The sequence below is a fragment of the Emys orbicularis genome, chromosome 7, assembly GCF_028017835.1.
Source record: "Emys orbicularis isolate rEmyOrb1 chromosome 7, rEmyOrb1.hap1, whole genome shotgun sequence".
NCBI lineage: Eukaryota > Metazoa > Chordata > Testudines > Emydidae > Emys > Emys orbicularis.
The window spans coordinates 49,751,228-49,769,871 of record NC_088689.1 but is presented as its reverse complement, the minus strand read 5'-3'; the positions used below and the strand labels follow the sequence as shown (position 1 = coordinate 49,769,871).

The window sequence follows — 18,644 nt, the reverse complement described above, 5'->3', positions numbered from 1 at the left end:
CCCCTTCTTCTTCAAGTGATGGTCCCTATGGTATTCCACTGAGGGTGATTGACAAGCAGTGTCTAGCTAGGAGGAGGATGTGAGGAAGATGACGGAACTGTAGAATGGAGGCTCACTGTACCGAATGAGGCGTCTGTCGTGGAACCACATACTAGAGCGTAGTGGGAGGAAAAGGTGTGTACCAAACTCCACATGGCTACCTTACATATATCTGCAAGGGGCATGTCGTGGAGTGCAGCTGCGGTTGATACTTGCGCTCTCATTGAATGGGCCTGTATCCAACCTGGAAGGAAGCATCCCAACAATTGATAGCAGCGCATAATACACCCGGAGACCCATTTAGAGATTCTCTGGATGGAAATGACCTGCCCTTTAATTCTCTCTGCTATGGTGACAAATAGCCTTGGAGACTTCTGGAATGGCTTTGTCCTCTGAAGGCAAAAGACCAGGGCTTTACACACATCAAGGGAATGAAGTCGTCATTCCTCATTAGAGGCATGTGGTTTGGGGAAGACGACAGGTAGATGTATGTGTCGGTTGAGGTGGAATCAGGAAACCACCTTTGGTAGGAACTTGGGATGCAATCAGAATTAGACCTTTTCTTTATGGAATGTAGCGAAAGGGGGGTCTGCTATCAAGGCTCCCAGTTCAACCACCCCTCCCCCCACTGAGGTAATGGCAACAAGGAAAGGGACTTTCATGGAGAAGAGAAAAAAAGAGCAAAAGGCCAATGGTTCAAGTGGGGGCTCATAAATGAGGTAAGGACTAGGTTGAGGTCCCATTGGGCAGCGATAGGTTGAACGGGCAGGTATTTATATAAAATGCCCTTCCAGAATCGGGCAGTCAAGGGGTGGGTAAAAATCAAATGCCCATCCACTGGAGAGTGGAAGGCGCTAATGGCAGCTTCATGAACTTTGATGGTGCTGAGAGTGAGTCCTGAGGTTTTCAGATAGAGGAAATAATCTAAGAGCTTTGGGATGCCCACAGCCTTGCCGTTGGGCCCAGGAAGTGAAACACCCATTTGGCCTGATAGGAGCATCTCGTGGAGTCCTTTCGGCCAGTGGAGAGGACTTCTTGCACTGCTAATGAGCAGTCTCATGCTAATGGAGGTGTCCGTCCAAAAACCAAGCTTTCAGGTGTAGCATCCGTGGATTTGAGTGCTTGAGTCTGCTATTGTGTTGGGTCAGCTTGGCGAAGAAGGGCATCCCAGTGGTAAGGAGATGACTTCCAGTGGGATGCAGAGTATAGTGTCCAAAGATTGGTGTATAGAAGAGTAGACCCTTTGCAGCCATAGCTGTAGTCCAGCCGAGGAGAAGACCTTTCGACCCATAAGGTCTTACCTTCCCTGTCTGCCAGGATGGAGCATGGGTGCTGTTGTTTGGTTTGCTCCCACACAGCCTGTATCACCAAGGAGTTTGGCGGAGGATGTGAAAATAGAAATTCTGATACCTTAGTGGGGACGTAGTAACCTTTCTCAGCCACCTTGGTGGTGCACACGTGGCCAGGGTATGCCACAGGGTGCGTGCTGGTTGAAGAATGGCCTCGTTGATTGGTAGAGCCACCCTTGCCAGTACCGATGCATGCAGAATGTCTAGTAACTGATGTTGACTGTTCTACAGCTCTCTTAGTGGGATCTCAAAACCATTGGCTATCCTCTGTAGCAGCTCTTGAAACTGTCGGCAGTCCTCTGGTGGGGAGGAAGTTGTCGATGACTGGCAGCATCTGGAGACAACAAAGGGAGTCTCTCCATATTCACCAGTACCGTCTGAACCGGGCAAATCAGTGTGTCATCTAACCCCATTTCTGAATGTCTGCCGGACGAAGGTTGTGGGGATGAGATGGGGGAGTCCTCTTGAGGCAAACAGGACCGCTCTGAAGGCGAATACCGAGGCCATGAGCTCCAATATGGCCAACGTGGTTGATCTTGCTGTGGTTGAGCTTGTGCACAAGGAGCAGGGTACCAGCTCCATGGGTAAGACAAAGTGGGGAACTGCCACGGTGCCATCAGAACCCTTCGGTAGTTGTGCTTCGAGAGTGGGAGTGGCGGGCTGCGTCAAATGTTCATATCCTCCGAATTGGAGACCTCCACAAATGGCGTTGCCGATAGAGCCATTGGAACAGGGTGTGTCACAGTAGCATGGGTAGCATGTGGCAGAAGTAGTGGGGGAGGAAGGGGCCCTCTCAGAAGGTGAGCACATCAGAGCACGGGGAGACCTCAGTCCCTGCAAGGCGAATAGCTCATGGGGGCCAGGAACACTTCCGAGTCTCCCAGGCATCAGTAGTATCCAGTCTGTCGATGGGACCAGAACTGGTAAGGGCATCTGTCTCAGAACCGACGGTTCACGGGAAGCTGGGACTCATGACTGGGCCTCAGCACGGGGTCCGCAGCACTGATACCAGCAGAGCCGAATGGAGGTTCCGCGGTACAGGGAGGGCTTTTAGGTTGCTCAGGCTGATGTACAGGGGGATTCGCTGGCTAGGATCCAATTTTGGCCCCATGGCAGCCTCCATTAAGTGCTTTTTGAGTCAAAGAACTTGGCTTTCCCACATATGGGCAAGGAAGGAGAGGCAGATACTACACCTGGACACAATGTGGGACTCCTCCAAACAGCACTGGTGTTCATCACTGATGGAAAATGAGCGAGGGCAGAAAGCATATGTTTTGAATCCTGGCATCTTTGGTCTAATCCAGTACCCAGGCATGGTTGGGTGGGGAGGAGGGATTGTTTGGCAGGAAAACCGCTGAAGCTGCAGTCCAAGTCCTTAATCCTATCAGCTACTATGAAACTAGAAAGTACTTATAAAAATAAATAAATAAATGAAACCATAACTATGAATGAGGCCAAAATCAATTTTTCTAAAATCTGTTGAAAATGAGTCATTAAGGACAAGAGAGCAACAAAAGCTCTGACTTGGACCATGCGGCAGTGAGAAGGAACTGGAGACGCTGGCGGTCCATCCCGCCCTTTATCACCTCGGGCAAAACCACGAGGCAATAGAAGGGCACATGCTGAACAACACTACTTTCAAAAGTTCTGGCTCCGGGCACATGCGCATAACCTTCAGTGGAATACAATAGAGACCATCGCTCGAAGAAAATACTGTTCTGTGCCAAATTCAATTAAGTAAGCTCCTGCCAAGTGGCTAGTAAGCATTTAATGCCTTAGATATTGCACACACTTGTGTTTTACAGCAAGTGGGCAGAAAAGCTGCTATAAGCATATACTATGGAAACAACAACAAAAGAGACTTTGGACACTGGTGCATGAATGCAGAGTGGAGATAATAATGCAGAGAGGATAAAAGAGCAATCTTTCTAATAGAAAAATCTAGTACATTTTACTTTGTTTCTTCCAACATACAACAGAGTAGAACAGAATGTTGGGAAAATAGGGAGGTAATATACCCTTTTTCTAAGTCACTGTAGCATAAACATATATGATAGTGAACTGTGTACAGTGCTGGCTGCCTCAGTATAAAATATTAAAGATATGAAATATTTAGAGTACAGCTATAAAAAGCTTGAGGAGTTCTGTATAAGAAAAAAAACAGAGCTGCAGGTGTATGGCTTGGGGAAAAGGAGCTTACGTAATTAGAGTTTACACATCTGAAAGAACAAGTACTGTGATACAGAGAAGGATAATTAGGAGTACCAGAAAAAAAGGTTTTTATTAGTAAGAATAGTTCAAATATGGAACAGGAACCAAGGTAAGATGCAGAAGCTCCATCACTAAATACACTATTCACGATTAGGGCTTTCAAGTGATTAAAAAAATTAATAATAGAAAACTATTTAAATATTTTTGGATGTTTTCTACATTTTCAAATATTTTGCTTCAATTACAACACAGAATATGAAGTGTACAGTGCTCATTTTATATTTATTTTTATTACAAATATTTGTATGGTAAAAAAAACAAAAGCAATAGTATTTTTCAATTCACCTAATACAAGGACTGTAGTGCAATCTCTTTATCATGAAAGATGAACTTACAAATGTAGAATTATGTACAAAAAATAATTGCTTTCAAAAATAAAACAAACAATGTAAAACTTTAGAGCCTAGAAAGTCCACTCAGTCCTTCTTCTTGTACAGCCAATTGCTCAGACAAACAAGTTTGTTTACATTTGCAGGAGATAATGCTGCCTACTTCTTGTTTACAATGTCATCTGAAAGTGAGAACTGGTGTTCGTATGGCACTGTTATAGCTGCTGTCGCAAGATATTTACATTCCAGATATGCTAAAGATTCTTACATCCCTTTATGCTTCAACCACCGTTCCAGAGGACATGCATCCATGCTGACGACAGGATCTGTTAGACAATGATCCAAAGCAGTGCAGAACTGCGCATGTTCATCGTCTGAATCAGATGCCACCAGCAGAAGGTTGATTTTCCTTTTTGGTCGTTTGGGTTCTGTAGTTTCCACGAGAGACTTCTGAAAGCATGCTCCACACTTCGTCCCTCTCAGATTTTGGAAGGCACTTCAGATTCTTAAACTTTGGGTAAAGTGCTCTATCTATCTTTAGAAATTTCACATTGGTACCTTTTTGCATTTTGTCAAATCTGCAGTGAAAGTGTTCTTAAAATGAACATGTGCTGGGTCATCATCTGAGACTGCTATAACAGGAAATATATGGCAGAATGCGGGTAAAACAGAGCCGGAGACATATAATTCTCCCCCAAGGAGTTCAGTCATAAACTTAATTAATGCATTATTTTTTTAACGAGCGTCGTCAGCATGTCCTCTGATATGGTGGCTGAAGAATGAAGAGGCATACGAATGTTTAGCATATATGTCACGTAAATACCTTGCAATGCCAGCTACAAAAGTGCCATGCAAATGCCTGTTCTCACTTTCACATGACATTGTAAATAAGAAGCGGGCAGCATTATCTCTCGTAAATGTAAACAAACTTATTTGTCTTGGCAATTGGCTGAACAAGAAGTACGACTGAGTGGACTTATAGGCTCTAAAGTTTTACATTGTTTTGTTTTTGAATACAGTTATATAAACAAACAAAAAAATCTATGTTTGTAAGTTGCACTTTCACAATAAAGAGATTGCACTACAGTACTTGTATGAGGTGAATTGAAAAATATTATTTCTTCTGTTTATCATTTTTACAGTGCAAATATTAGTAATCAAAAATAATAATATAAAGTGAGCACTGTACACTTTGTATTCTGTGTTGTAATCAAAATAAATACATTTGAAAATGTAGAAAAACATCCAAAAATATTTAATACATTTCAATTGGTATTCTATTGTTTAACAGTATGATTAAAACTGCAATTGATCACGATTAATTTTTTTAATTGCCATTAATTTTTTTTAGTTAATCGCATGAGTTAACTGTGATTAATAGGCAGCCCTATTCACAATATGTTAGATAAGGCACTCGTATAGTCAGTAGGGACAGTACTGAGTACTGCACAAAAGGTGGACTAGAGGGCCTCATAGATTTTTCCCACCTTAAAAAGTCTAATCATTACATTAATAGTTTTTTTCCATTTAATATTAAAGAATTAAGATTTCAAACAGCAGTATTAAAGTGTATCAAGTGTGCTTGGCACCCACAAATCCCACTAAAGTCAAAGAGAACAGAAGGTATTGTGTACCTTTGAAAATCAGGCCACTTCTATTTATATAGATTATGGGGCTTAACTTTAAACACCCCAATTTGAAAACCTCAGTCAAAATATTTGTCAACTATTCCACACTGCAAAGTGTGCAGTTGTGGTGTTCCACCTGCTGATTACTACCATGTATGTTTTCTCATGTCTGTTTAAAAAAGAAATTGATTATGTAGCTTGTAAACAATAGTAGATTTTTGTAGCAGTGTGGTGATGAGGTAATACCTGTTCATGTATTTAAGGTCAGAATCAGGACCCAAGGCTGATGTACATGATGTGAATTCACTCCTGCATTCTGATTTTCACTTGAAATGAAAATTGTGTTCCACATGGACATATATTGAAATACTCATATCTTAGCAATTTCCTAAAGTTCTACAAGATATTTTAGCCTACAAGAAACACAATTAAGAAAAAATAGCTTACGGTATGATTGGGTCAGTGAATGAAAAGGATTCAGGGTTGTCTTCTTCTAGCAAAGAGTTGATTTTCTTTCCAGTAGCTTTACCAATCGATGTCTTAAGCTTCTTGGCTAGCTTCTTAGGAGTGTTTGTTATAGTTGGAGATTGGTCTGTACAGCAACTATACACTTCAAACTTTACTTGGAAGTCTGGCCCCGCTTCATCACTGAAAACAATTTTTTTTGGATAATTTGTGAATTAATCGAGTACAAAATGAAGCTACAATAATGTATACTGTTCATTAAGGTAAAGAATTCCATTAGATTGCCAGAATGCTAAAAAGTGGCATTTCTATTCATTATCAAATTTCAATTTTTTAAAAAACAGATTTCTAAGTGATGGTTACGAGAAGTCTAGATTTGTAGAAAATGAACTGCATAAATAGGAAAAAGTGTATAATAAAAGAAAATAAATATTCTTAACACACTGAAATTGTTTGGTTTAAACTATGCCTTTGGATTAGTTTCTCCAAGGGCCCTGCATTCTCTAATGTGCCTTTGCTATATGTATCAACAACAGCTGAGTGGATTGAAATGTTCTCTCAAGTTGTTAGACAGAAACCTGGGCAATTAAGGGGTTGACTTAAGAGGATCTACAAATATTTTTTAAATAGTTTGTTGCCCTTTCTACTTTTTTTATGCTTTAGAAAGATAAAGATTTTATAAAAATTCTTTAACCTTAGAAACATCAGGAATATCAAAATAGTCTTCCGTGGTTTGCTGCAAGACTTACTGCGGGTCTATTGTTAGCTCTCCTACCCTTTAAGGGGTGGAGTTAAATCTTTGCCTTAAATATTCATTTGAACAGGGGTTAACAAAAAACATTCTTAAAGTCTGTTTAAAAGTCCCTTTCCTTCTCAACTTCTCAGTTTTCAGTCTATCAACTTTTGTTTTAACTAGTTCTTGAGTTACCAGAGAGCTTCCAGGGTAGATATGACTCAAATTTCTAATTAAAAACAACAAGGAAAAAAAACTTAAGTGCCTCACAACCTTTCTTTATACATTAAAAACACACAAAGGAATACAAGCCCAATTCCTCCTCCACCTTTAATGGGGAATTAATAACTTCCTGTCCAGTTTTCACAAGGAGAAGGATGGTGGCTGTGGCACAGGCTCATGAAGGTGCAGTGGATGATCAAGCAGGGAGTTTGTTTGTTTTTCAATACCTTGCATCCAACATTTTAAGTATTAATGTTTCTTGTTTACATGAAGCTCTGTATACTTTCAGTTTCAATGCATTAATTTAATTTCACACACACACAGCAGCCCCACTCATTTAAATCACAATAAGACATTTCTGAATATGACACAATGGAAACGGCATATAGTGATCCAGCTAAATATAGCATCACTATACAGGAGCCCAAATTCCTTGGGTAAAGAGATGGATTCAACACCCATCCAAGTCATCCGAAGAACTTCCATTTATTTCAGTAGCTGTTGGATCAAGACCTATGTACATATCACATCATGTCTTTTTTCATAAGAAAACACAAAAGTTAACACGTTTACTTCGTTCAACAAAAATTGATACTCACAATATGGTTACATTTTCAAAACAGATATCAGTTATTGCTTTATCCACAATAACCATGTCTGTATCAAAAACCTCAGCTCCCATTTTGAATAAGCAAAAAATTGCATAGCGCTGTGATCCTGGGAAGAACCAAAGAAACGTTTTAGCAGAGATGTTATGTAACACAACGTTAAAGGTTTCCTGTAAATGAAGACACTGAAATGAGTTTCAAATGAAATTTAACTTGACTCTATGATGCGTTATCAAAGAATTCTTGTAATCATAAATTATACATTCTAGAGTGTTATGCATTTTGTAGTTGAACCATCAAACCTGCTGCATCTGTAGAGCAACATTTCTAGAAAAAAAAATTAATTTCAACCTCTACTCAAGCATTCCTTTCTACAGGCATTTATAATATTTGCTAATAATTTCAGAAACTTTAATAAAAAGTATTTGTGCTCAATAGGATTGATTTAAAACAAAACAGCTGAACACCAGAGTGCATACTGTATTATGAATGCACTCATGGATTAGAGTATTTTGCCATACTAAGCCCCTTTGACCCTATTGAAAAATCAAAGTGAAATCAATGCCTGGTGACAGCTGGAACAGATTTAGGGTTAATCTCCATTACATAGCAAAGTACATGTATTTGTGAAGACTACCAAATAATCCACTCAATGCCAACAGACAGAACTTTCATTTAAATTCTTCTCTGGCAAAGGCATCTCCCACCAAATACTCTTTCAAACTCAGGCAAAAAGATACAAGAAGTTTATTCCGATTTTTTTCAGCTATTAGTCAACTTGGTGCCACTTTTCTATTTCTTCCTCTGAAGTTTCAATCTTTCTCTCTCAAAAGGATCTCCAGCACCCACCTAACCTATAGTATTAGAGTTTCATTCAGCTCATATATGCCCAAGCTTCTCCACAGCACCACTTTCTCAGTAGTAGCAATTTAAATGAATAGAAACTGCATAATTCTAACCTATTTTAAACGGCTACCACCACTACCTTCAGGGTAAGGGCTTCTGTGCAGTAGTGCAGATAGTACATAGTCCTGCAAAACTCTCTCAAAAAAATAGGTGAAAAGGAGGGTCTCAACTCCATGTCCAGTTTAAACTTTGATTAACATTACCTGTTTATATAACAGTTCAATAAAATCTAACATACTTTCTTTATTGTTGAAGTGATCAGAGCCTTTCCACATTAATGGTATGCGAATATCTGAAGAAGAAAAGGAAAAATTAAGTTATAAGCAACAGTGTAGACCTGCAGTCCAAATAAAACACAGAATATTTCTGGTCTGTTTTTCTACCGTTCTATTTCTGGCCATAGTAGGGCCTACTCTTTCTATCCAACAAATAGCATAACTAATTCAATCGCTACCACTAGTGCCAAAAGAAACTTCATAATTTAACTAGTTCAATATGAAGTGTCATTCTCCTTTAGAAATGTTCTTTATCCCAGCATAATTTATAAACTTATTTAAGAATCTGAAATAACATCTCCGGGTGGCTGCTGGAACGTGGCTCTGAGTGATATTTAAGTCCATTTTACAGTGAAGACATGTTAAGTGAAATACTCTTGCTATGTTTGTGCTCGGAACCACTCATTTTGCTACAAGAAAGACAACCCCTCTATATTTAAGGCTAACTTGGAGAAGTTTGTGCGGCAAGTGCTTTTTCTTGCCTTCCCAGTCATTGAGCAAATACCACTTGCAATTACGTACCAAGTTTGGATCACCTTAGCTGACACACAAATTTAAAAAAAGCTTTTTAGAAGGGCTGTCAATTAATCGCAGTTAACTCACGCGATAACTCAAAAAAATTAAGCATAATTAAAAAAATTAATCACGATTTGTCACAGTTTTAATTGCACTGTTAAATAATAGAATACCAATTGAAATTTATTAAATATTTTGGATGTTTTTCTACATTTTCATATATATTGTATTCTGTGTTGTAATTGAAATTAAAGTGTATATTATTTTTGCTTACAAATATTTGCACTGTAAAAATGATAAACAAAAGAAATAGTCTTTCAATTCACCTCATACAAGCACTTTCTTGCAATCTCTTTGTTGTGAAAGTGAAACTTACAAATGTAGAATTTTTTTGTTACATAACTGCACTCAAAACAATGTAAAACTTCAGAGCCTACAAGTCCACTCAGTCCTACTTCTCATTCAGCCAATCGCTAAAACAAGTTTGTTTACATTTAAGGGAGATATTGCTGCCCTCTTCTTTACAATGTCACCAGAAAGTGAGAACAGGCATTTGCATGACACTTTTGTAGCTGGCATTGCAAGGTATTTACGTGACAGATATGCTAAACATTCATATGCCCCTTCATGCTTCGGCCACCATTCCAGAGGACATGCTTCCATGCTGACGATGCTCATTAAAAAAAATAATGTGTTAATTAAATTTCTGACTGAACACCTTGGGGGAGAATTGTATGTCCCCTGTTCTGTTTTACCCACATTCTGCCATATATTTCCTGTTATAGCAATCTCGGATGATGACCCAGCACATGTTCATTTTAAGAACACTTTCACCACAGATTACACAAAACGCAAAGAAGGTACCAATGTGAGATTTCTAAAGATAGCTACAGCATTTGACCCAAGGTTTAAGAATCTGAAGTGCCTTCCAAAATCTGAGAGGGATGAGGTATGGAGCATGCTTTCAGAAGTCTTAAAAGAGCAACACTCCGACGTGGAAACTACAGAACCTGAACTACCAAAAAATAAAATCCACCTTCTGCTGGTGGCATCTGACTCAGATAATGAAAATGAACATGCGTCGGTCCGCACTGCTTTGGATCGTTATCGAGCAGAACCCGTCATCAGCATGGACCCATGTCTTCTGGAATGGTGGTTGAAGCATGAAGGGACATGTGAATCTTTAGCACATCTGGCACATAAATATCTTGCGATGCCGTTTACAACAGTGCCATGAGAACACCTGTTCTCACTTTCAGGTGACATTGTAAACAAGAAGTGGGTAGCATTATCTCCTGCTAATTTAAACAAACTTGTTTGTCTGAGCAATTGGCTGAACCAAGAAGTAGGGCTGAGTGGACTTGTAGGCTCTAAAATTTTACATTGTTTTATGTTTGAATGAAAGTTTTTTTGTACATAATTCTACATTTGTAAGTTCAACTTTCATGATAAAGAGATTGCACTACAGTTCTTCTATTAGGTGAATTGAAAAATACTATTTCTTTCGTTTTTTTACACTGCAAATACTTGTAATCAAACATAAATATTAAGTGAGCACTGTACACTTTGTATTCTGTGTTGTAATTGAAATCAGTATATTTGAAAATGTAGAAAACACCCAAAAATATTTAAAGAAATGGTGCGATTAATCGCGATTAATTTTTTTAATCACTTGACAACCCTACTTTTTAGTTAAAAGAAAAGGTTACCTTTTACTTTATAACCATATTAAAGGGCTAAAGGCAGAGCAGCTTAATTCTTCTAAGTCACTTGCTGTCGGTAACTAATAATGGAGTTGGTATTTCTTTAAACAAACATATTAGTTCATCTATCCCGTTAAGTTCAATTATATCTGACACTGGCAGACAGCAGTGCCTATTGTTATTTATAGATTTATTCCTCAAATACATGTCACATGAAGCGAACTCCATAAAACAAAGTTGGCTCCAGAAGTTCAATACAGCAACTGTATAAAGAGTATGCAATATATTAGGTGACTTGGGATTGTGAACGGCATTAGTGCAAATATGCTGGTTTTCATTAAAAATCTTTAACACATTATTTTTATATAGGAACTTTACTGGTTGTGGAATTGGTCTGTACAGAAAGTATACAGAAAAAGTACACAGATACTTCTTCAGCAAATTCCATTAGTCAGTTATTCCCAGAGGATTTTTCATCCAAGGTTTCTTGTTGTTTTAATTGTAACAACCTTACTGCTGGTCCAAAGTGTTTGTTCAGTACGAAAGTTATCTAGACCAGCAGCTTTGCCATTCTTGAGGGCGTTATTCTGGAGGTTAATTCGGTCGTTTTCCATTGTGCCTCAAAATTATAAATTTCCTGCTCTTCTTGCTACTCAAGCCGCAATTTGGGTTGTCTGTTTGGTGCCCTGCTATTTTCTAAGAGTTGGTGTATGACCTGGTCTGCAAGAATGTTGTAGTGTTGCTCTGCCTTTCTTGGGTCGTTGTTAAGCTTCCAAATGGTAATCCATGCTCTCTTACTGCTATGGGTCATATCCGTACTTGCAATAAGATTCTGCCATGACTTCCATTTTTCCTCCATTAGTGCAGAGACCAGTTCTTGACAATTGTAGTCTGTGCACGTTTTGGCTACCAGGTCGTGTTTGGCACACCAGAGCCCTTTGACATTTGCTGATATTATTGTCAGTGCTGTCTTGATGAGGACCATTTTGAATGACATTGACGACTGCTTTGATGTTCAGGTACAGTCAATCGGTTATGCTGACGACTGAGTTGGTCTGCAAGCATAGAAATTCTTTGGTTATATTGTAGTCACAGGTGTTCAGCAGGATTTACAGCTTTAGAGAATCTAGCCACCAGACTAGCTGACATTCGGACTGACCAAATCAAACACTTCGAAGCAGCAACAAAGAACCGGTTACTTAAGTTGTTTAACGTGCTCAGCTACACACAAAGCAATGAGCATGTGTTGCGGCACTCCTAAAGCCACAGAAGGATGCAGTGGAGCCGAAGAAATTCAGGCTTATATCACTATTATCACCTCTGCAAACTGTACAAGCATCACATCTCAAATCATCTATCACCACATGTTGAAAAGCAACCAATCCCAGAGTAAGGTGGATTCTACCCAGGAAAATTATGCACCGGCAAAGTACTAAACATCAGTCAATACTACAAAGATGGCCTTGAAAAGGATATGGTAACAGGCACTATGTTTGTTGTCCTATCAGCAGGATAGGACACAATAAATTACTGAAGGCTCCTCTCTAAAAAATACAACACTTTGAATAACTGATACAATCTCTACTAGAGCACTGATGTTCTTACATTGAACTACACAGGAAGCAGAACTTATGGCAGCAAAAGAAAATGGCCTACCACAAGCGAGCATACTCTTGCAGATACTCTTCAACATCTACACGAATGATCAACTGTTCCATCTCGGCACAAGAAGTTTTATCTATGCCGACGATCTATGTGTTGCTGCCCCAGCCAAGGATCTCACCCTGATGTAAGCTACTTTAATATCGGCACCGTCTGGGCTCTCAGTCTATTACACTAAGAACCAGTTGCATGCCAACACAGCCAAAACACAAGTGAGTCTCTTCCATCCTCAGCATCTGAGGCCAATATACAGCACAACATCATCTGGAATGGGGTATCGGTTACTCAACACTGAAATCCTGTCTATCTTGGAGTGACACTATACGGCACTCTCTCCTTCAAGGCACACATGAAGAAGACAACAGGCAAAAATAACAGGAGTACTTGTGGCACCTGGAACAACATACTCAGGAAGCTTGCAAATTCAAAATGGGGAACCAACCCAGCAACACTAACAGCCACTGCACTTGCACTTTGCTATTCGACAGCTGAATATGCACGTCCACTGTGGGAAAGATCGGCTCACACGAAGAACCTGGACCATGTGCTGAATTAACAGCTACTGCTACATCATATGATGCCTAAAACAAACAGTGAGCAGCCTTCTTGTGCTTGCTGGAACTGCTTCTGTGGCTATTAGGAGAGCAATTACAAGCAAAATAGAATGATTGCAACAGGTTGAAGATACCAGACATCTGCTTCATGGTCACAGCAGTTAGTTGCCTGAAATCTCGGAAAAGCTTCCTAACTGCAACAGAACCACTTAAAAAGTCACTGACAGCTACACAAGTGGAAATGTGGCTCACGTGGCTCAAAATACTCAATGAGGATGTCAAATGCACAACGACATTGCCAAACACCTTCCCATAGGTGCAGAAAAGGATTGGTTAACCTGCAGATGTTTCAATCACCTCCGAACAAGAGCTGGCAGGTCAAAAGTCAATATGCAGAAGTGGAGCTATTCCAACTACCCAGACACATATGACTGAGGTGAACTGCAAACCACAGAAAATCTATTGGTCTGCTGGCTCCTGGAGGAACTGTGCACCAGGAAAGATCTCACCAGGATTACAGATCAGGCCATATCATGTGCCCAACACTGGAAAAATCTATGGTTGTGGTAGAGGGACACAAGAACATGAACCAGAATAACTGTAGAAACAGTTTCAGGAGTTACATTAAATACAAATATTTACATTTAGGCAAGATTCACTATATTAAGTGTCACAATGGTGGAGCTTACAGGCTCATCTATTTTTAAGTGTGTACAGGAGACCTGATGAATTTTCTTTTAGTCTTTAAGGTGCCACCAGACTTCTTCTTGTTTTTGTGGATACAGCCTAACACGGCTACACCTGATACAGTGGATGGTGAATATACAATTTTAGATGATCCTAACTTTTAAAAATCAATGCCAAATACGTCAAACTAAGCCAAGACACATTCTGAAATTTCCTTTCAGTTTCAAAAAGTCATTCTAGAGGACTAAAAGTAACGGTTTTTAAAATAAGAAAAGTATTTTTGTCCATTTTCCTTTTATTAATTCAAAAAGCTACAGGAATCTCTCAAATTAAAAAAAAAAAAAAAAAAAAATGAGCATGGAAAATTTCAGCCTTAAAAGACAAAGGTCTGAAAGTTATAAAATATATGGAAATGGAGTTACAGTAGAAAAGTTTTTGAAACTTTAACCATGGAAAGTCATGAATGACTGCTTTAATGCTCTAAAAAACGACGTTGGCTAACAATTAAAAGTACTTTTGTATGCCTCCTTCTACATCATGAAAGATGAAAAATTTACGCCTTAATCAGAAAAAGTCATCAGGATATAGACACTCAATTACTTGAACAAGTTTAACATGATACTTATAAACCATTTATCAAAAATTCGGATCAATTTTCACACATTTTAATTTCAGTTACAATTAGCTGTAAAACCATATGGATTTAAATTAGATACATTCATGTAGTACAATTAATCAGTTTTAAATCCAATGATTCCTTTTGACATTTTATTTATAGATCATTATAAAAACAGACCTTTAAATTACAGTTATGCTTTTTGATCAACATTTAATTTATTGTCTGCTGACAAAGTAATTGGTAAAACAGATAAATTACATAGTTTATTCATGCAAGGGGGATTTAAATGCGTGAAAACAATATAAGAGCAAGAAAAATTATGGATAATGAATGTATTCCCCACTCCATGCTGAGATAAAGCTGCCACCCTTCTGAGTCTATTCTATGTGCCCTAGCATCCAACAAAATTATTACAAGATTCCATTAAGCCTTGGTGACAGAACAGCATATTTCACACACCCCAAAAAAGAAGAGACAAATTTAACTTACTTTAAAACTTTCTCTCTGTAATAAAAAATAGAGTCATTTTAACTTGTGTTTTTTTGGTGTTTATTGCTCATTTAAGCAGTGAATTAAAAAAAAGCATTGTCAATGTCTACCAGATTTTTGCGGGCACCATCAGCAACTACACTATGAACCAACCTCAGTCGTGGTTAAGGCTACAAGTCAGTCACGGAATCCGTGACTTTATGAGACCTCTCTGACTTCCTGAAAATTTCAATGATTCAGCCCTGCGACACTTGGGCTCCAGCTTCGGGGCTCCGGCTTCAGGGCTCCGGCTTCAGCCCCATGGCAGTGGCTTCAATAAATCCGTAATTTATTGTTCATTGCCCATGTCCTGTTCATGACTTAATAAAAATACCTGTGCCAAAATCATAGCCTTAGTCATGGTATAAGGTCAACAGAGTAGCACATGTTTACATAAAGGCTAAAGCTGGCCCAACATGTACACGTGCTTGTTTAGGTGCAGAACCTACAGTATAACCTTTTAAAAAATGTATTCAGGAAGTGAACACTTGATTCATCAAGTCGGAAGAACCTCAATTCCTATCATAAAATTTTGAAAGATACATTTGGAATCTAACATTTCAGTTTCCCTGTAGTTTCCTTACTTATCTTGTGTCAAATCATGTCAAAAATCAATGGTGTATCTGTAAATTGAGGATAATAATACTTCCCTACCCCATAGGAGTGTTGTGAGAATAAATAAAGGATTGTGAAGCACTTTGAGATGTACTGATGAAGTGCTAAATAAAAGTTAAGTATTATTACAGTAAACGCTCATTAGTAGCAACATATTGGTGCCCTTTTGCTATGTTGCTCCTAAGGGTACGTCTATACTTACCTCCGGGTCCGGCGGTAAGCAATCAATCTTCTGGGATCGATTTATCGCGTCTTGTCTAGACGCGATAAATCGATCCCGGAAGTGCTCGCCGTCGACGCCGGTACTCCTGCTCCGCGAGAGGAGTACGCGGAGTCGACGGGGGAGCCTGCCTGCCGCGTGTGGACCCGCGGTAAGTTCGAATGAAGATAGTTCGACTTCAGCTACGTGAATAACGTAGCTGAAGTTGCGTATCTTAGTTCGAAGTGGGGGGTTAGTGTGGACCAGCCTTAAGTGGCTGTTGCTGTTATGGGGAGTGTTGACAATTCACAACAGGGAAAGTGTTCCCAGGGGAAATGTTGCTCGTAAGCAGCGGTTGCTCTTACAAGGTGTTGCTGCAAACAAATGTCTACTATATTATATTATAAGATCCTACAGATCTCATGATAGGATCATGTAGAAGTTGGGCTATGAGGGATCACGGAAAACATTTTTAAAAGCACCTAACACAAATCCTATTCACTTTCAAAAGGATTTGGGCACTTTTCAAATTTTTATCCCAAGACTTTAACACATTTATTTTTGAGTAAATGAATATATTTACCTTTCAAATGTGTTTAAGCATTTAGGCAGATACAAAAGCATTCCATAATATGAAAGTCCTTCAAAGTAGTAGGAAGATCTTGGATGGGGTTTTCAAAAGCCCCCAAATTACTAAAGAGCACAAGTTCCACTGAAAGGCAATGGCTTATGCTCCTAAATCAATTAGGCATTTTTTAAAATCCCACCTTGTTTGTATATTTGGCCAAATGAAAAAAACTGTCCAATCATATATACTTTGTAATGCTTGAGAACTGCTAATATATATAATTTGTTAGATTTTTCTACATTTACAACAAAATGAAACGGTCACCTAGTTGTGTACCTGATATGGCAACCTTTCCTCTACATGCTGCACGCTCTTTAGTCCGAACATCTGAACACCTGCCAAAAGAAACAGAAGGCTTGGAATAATGTACTTTTACCTCTAAAAGCAAGCTTTTGAACAACATTAGCAGTTTTTAAAACTTCCACAGTTGAATAGGTTTAAGATTAAAGTTTCACACATGCTCAGTCCCAGATGCTTTTCTTTAAAGAAGAATTTGGCTACCTTTGGATGTAGAGGCGCCCACGCTTAAGTTGTTGGGCTCTGCGTATTCTTGACGGAAGATATTGTAAACTTCCCTAATTTCACAGAGGATTGGATCCTTAAACCGTATAAACTGGACATTAAAGGGTAAGTGAGCAGATCTGTCTTCCCTGCATTTTCCAACTCCAAGAGAATCTAGTTATGCCTATTGCTTCTCCCTTTCCTCCACACACACACACACACGAAGAGACTATAATTTACTTTCTCCATTTGTTGTATTAAAAGTTGGAGAGATAAACATTTCCTCCTCGACTAACAGAAGTTCTTATTGCCAAGTGTTGTGTTTTCAGGGTGATAATTAATATGCAGATTACCTGAGGTTTTGATAAGGGAAAAACTCTAATCAATACACCTTGAAATGAACCTAGAAACAAATCAGGAGCCAATACAATCTCTGAAGCACTGGTATGGAGTGTTCCCTGAGAGAACCACCACCACCACTAAATATGTGGCCAGCTATATTCTGTACTAACTAAATTTTCCAAGATGTCTTCAAAGTAGTCCCATGTAAATCATATTGGAATGGACCAATCCGGAGGTAACAAAGGAATGAACAGTAGTGAGCCCCACATCCATTTGCAACCTTTCCTATCTCCTGGCCAAGTTAAGTTAACAGTTCCTAGTCACTACTGATATCTGGGCATCCAGAAGCAGCTAGGACACCAGACTGTAAATCTAAGTAAGAAGAGGTGAGCACACCACTCATTTGCGAGGGCAGAAGTCACTTCCACAATTACAACCAATTGCCTCCCATAACCCTCAGACACCACCAGTGTTATCTGGATTGAATCTCAACCAAATGTCAGACACTGGAACAGATGATCCACTATATTATGACCATTCAACAAAGCAGGGACAAAATCCAAGGCCTGGTCTATACTATATTGGTATACTTATATCACTCGGGTGTGAAAAATCCACTCGCCTGAGCGACGTAGTTATGCCGACCTAACCCCCTGTGTAGACAGCATTATGTCGATGGGAGAGCTTCTACTGACTCTTGCGAAGGTGGATTAACTATACTGATGGCAAATGCTCTCCTGTCGGCGCAGTAATGTCTTCACTAATGCACGACAGCTGCACCAGTGCAGCTGCGACATTGCAACTCTTTAAGTGTAGACCTGCCCCAAATGTTGTCAGAATACTGATGGCACTGCAACACAAAGCTAATGGTTTCTGGTGCCCGCTGAACGGGGATGAGACAGAACTCTATACAGTCCCTGTCAAAGAGAGCTTTTTGGGTAGACAAGCAGCCATCCAGTACTGTTCTCTAAATCACTGAGGGGGGAAAAAAAAAAAAAAACAACAACAACAAAAAACAGCATAGACACAAATGTATCTCCAAGAATCTATGCTTTGATCTGCAAATGTATCACCACTACCAAGGTGGATTGGTTTAAATCACCTAATGGAAAGAATCAAGTTAACTAATGTATTTTAATCAACTTTTCCATTTGTATGTCAGTTATTGTCTAAAGAATGGTGCATTCTCATTGGTTGATATAGCCATTATGACATGTTGATTTACAAGTAAATAAAGCCTTTACACTAGATTTGGTACATCTTTT

At 39.1% G+C, this 18,644-nt stretch overlaps 1 protein-coding gene across 1 annotated transcript in view; it reads right to left on the bottom strand.

The window, feature by feature from the left end:
- RTKN2 (rhotekin 2) overlaps positions 1 to 18,644 on the bottom strand; it is a 65,985-nt gene that overhangs the window by 31,956 nt on the left and 15,385 nt on the right. The window contains exons 3-6 of the mRNA XM_065408413.1: positions 16,813 to 16,871; positions 8,789 to 8,842; positions 7,636 to 7,753; positions 6,064 to 6,264 (exon numbers count right to left, since the gene is read on the bottom strand). Of these exons, the coding sequence (XP_065264485.1) occupies positions 6,064 to 6,264; positions 7,636 to 7,753; positions 8,789 to 8,842; positions 16,813 to 16,871 (432 nt within the window). The remainder of the gene's footprint in view (positions 1 to 6,063; positions 6,265 to 7,635; positions 7,754 to 8,788; positions 8,843 to 16,812; positions 16,872 to 18,644) is intronic.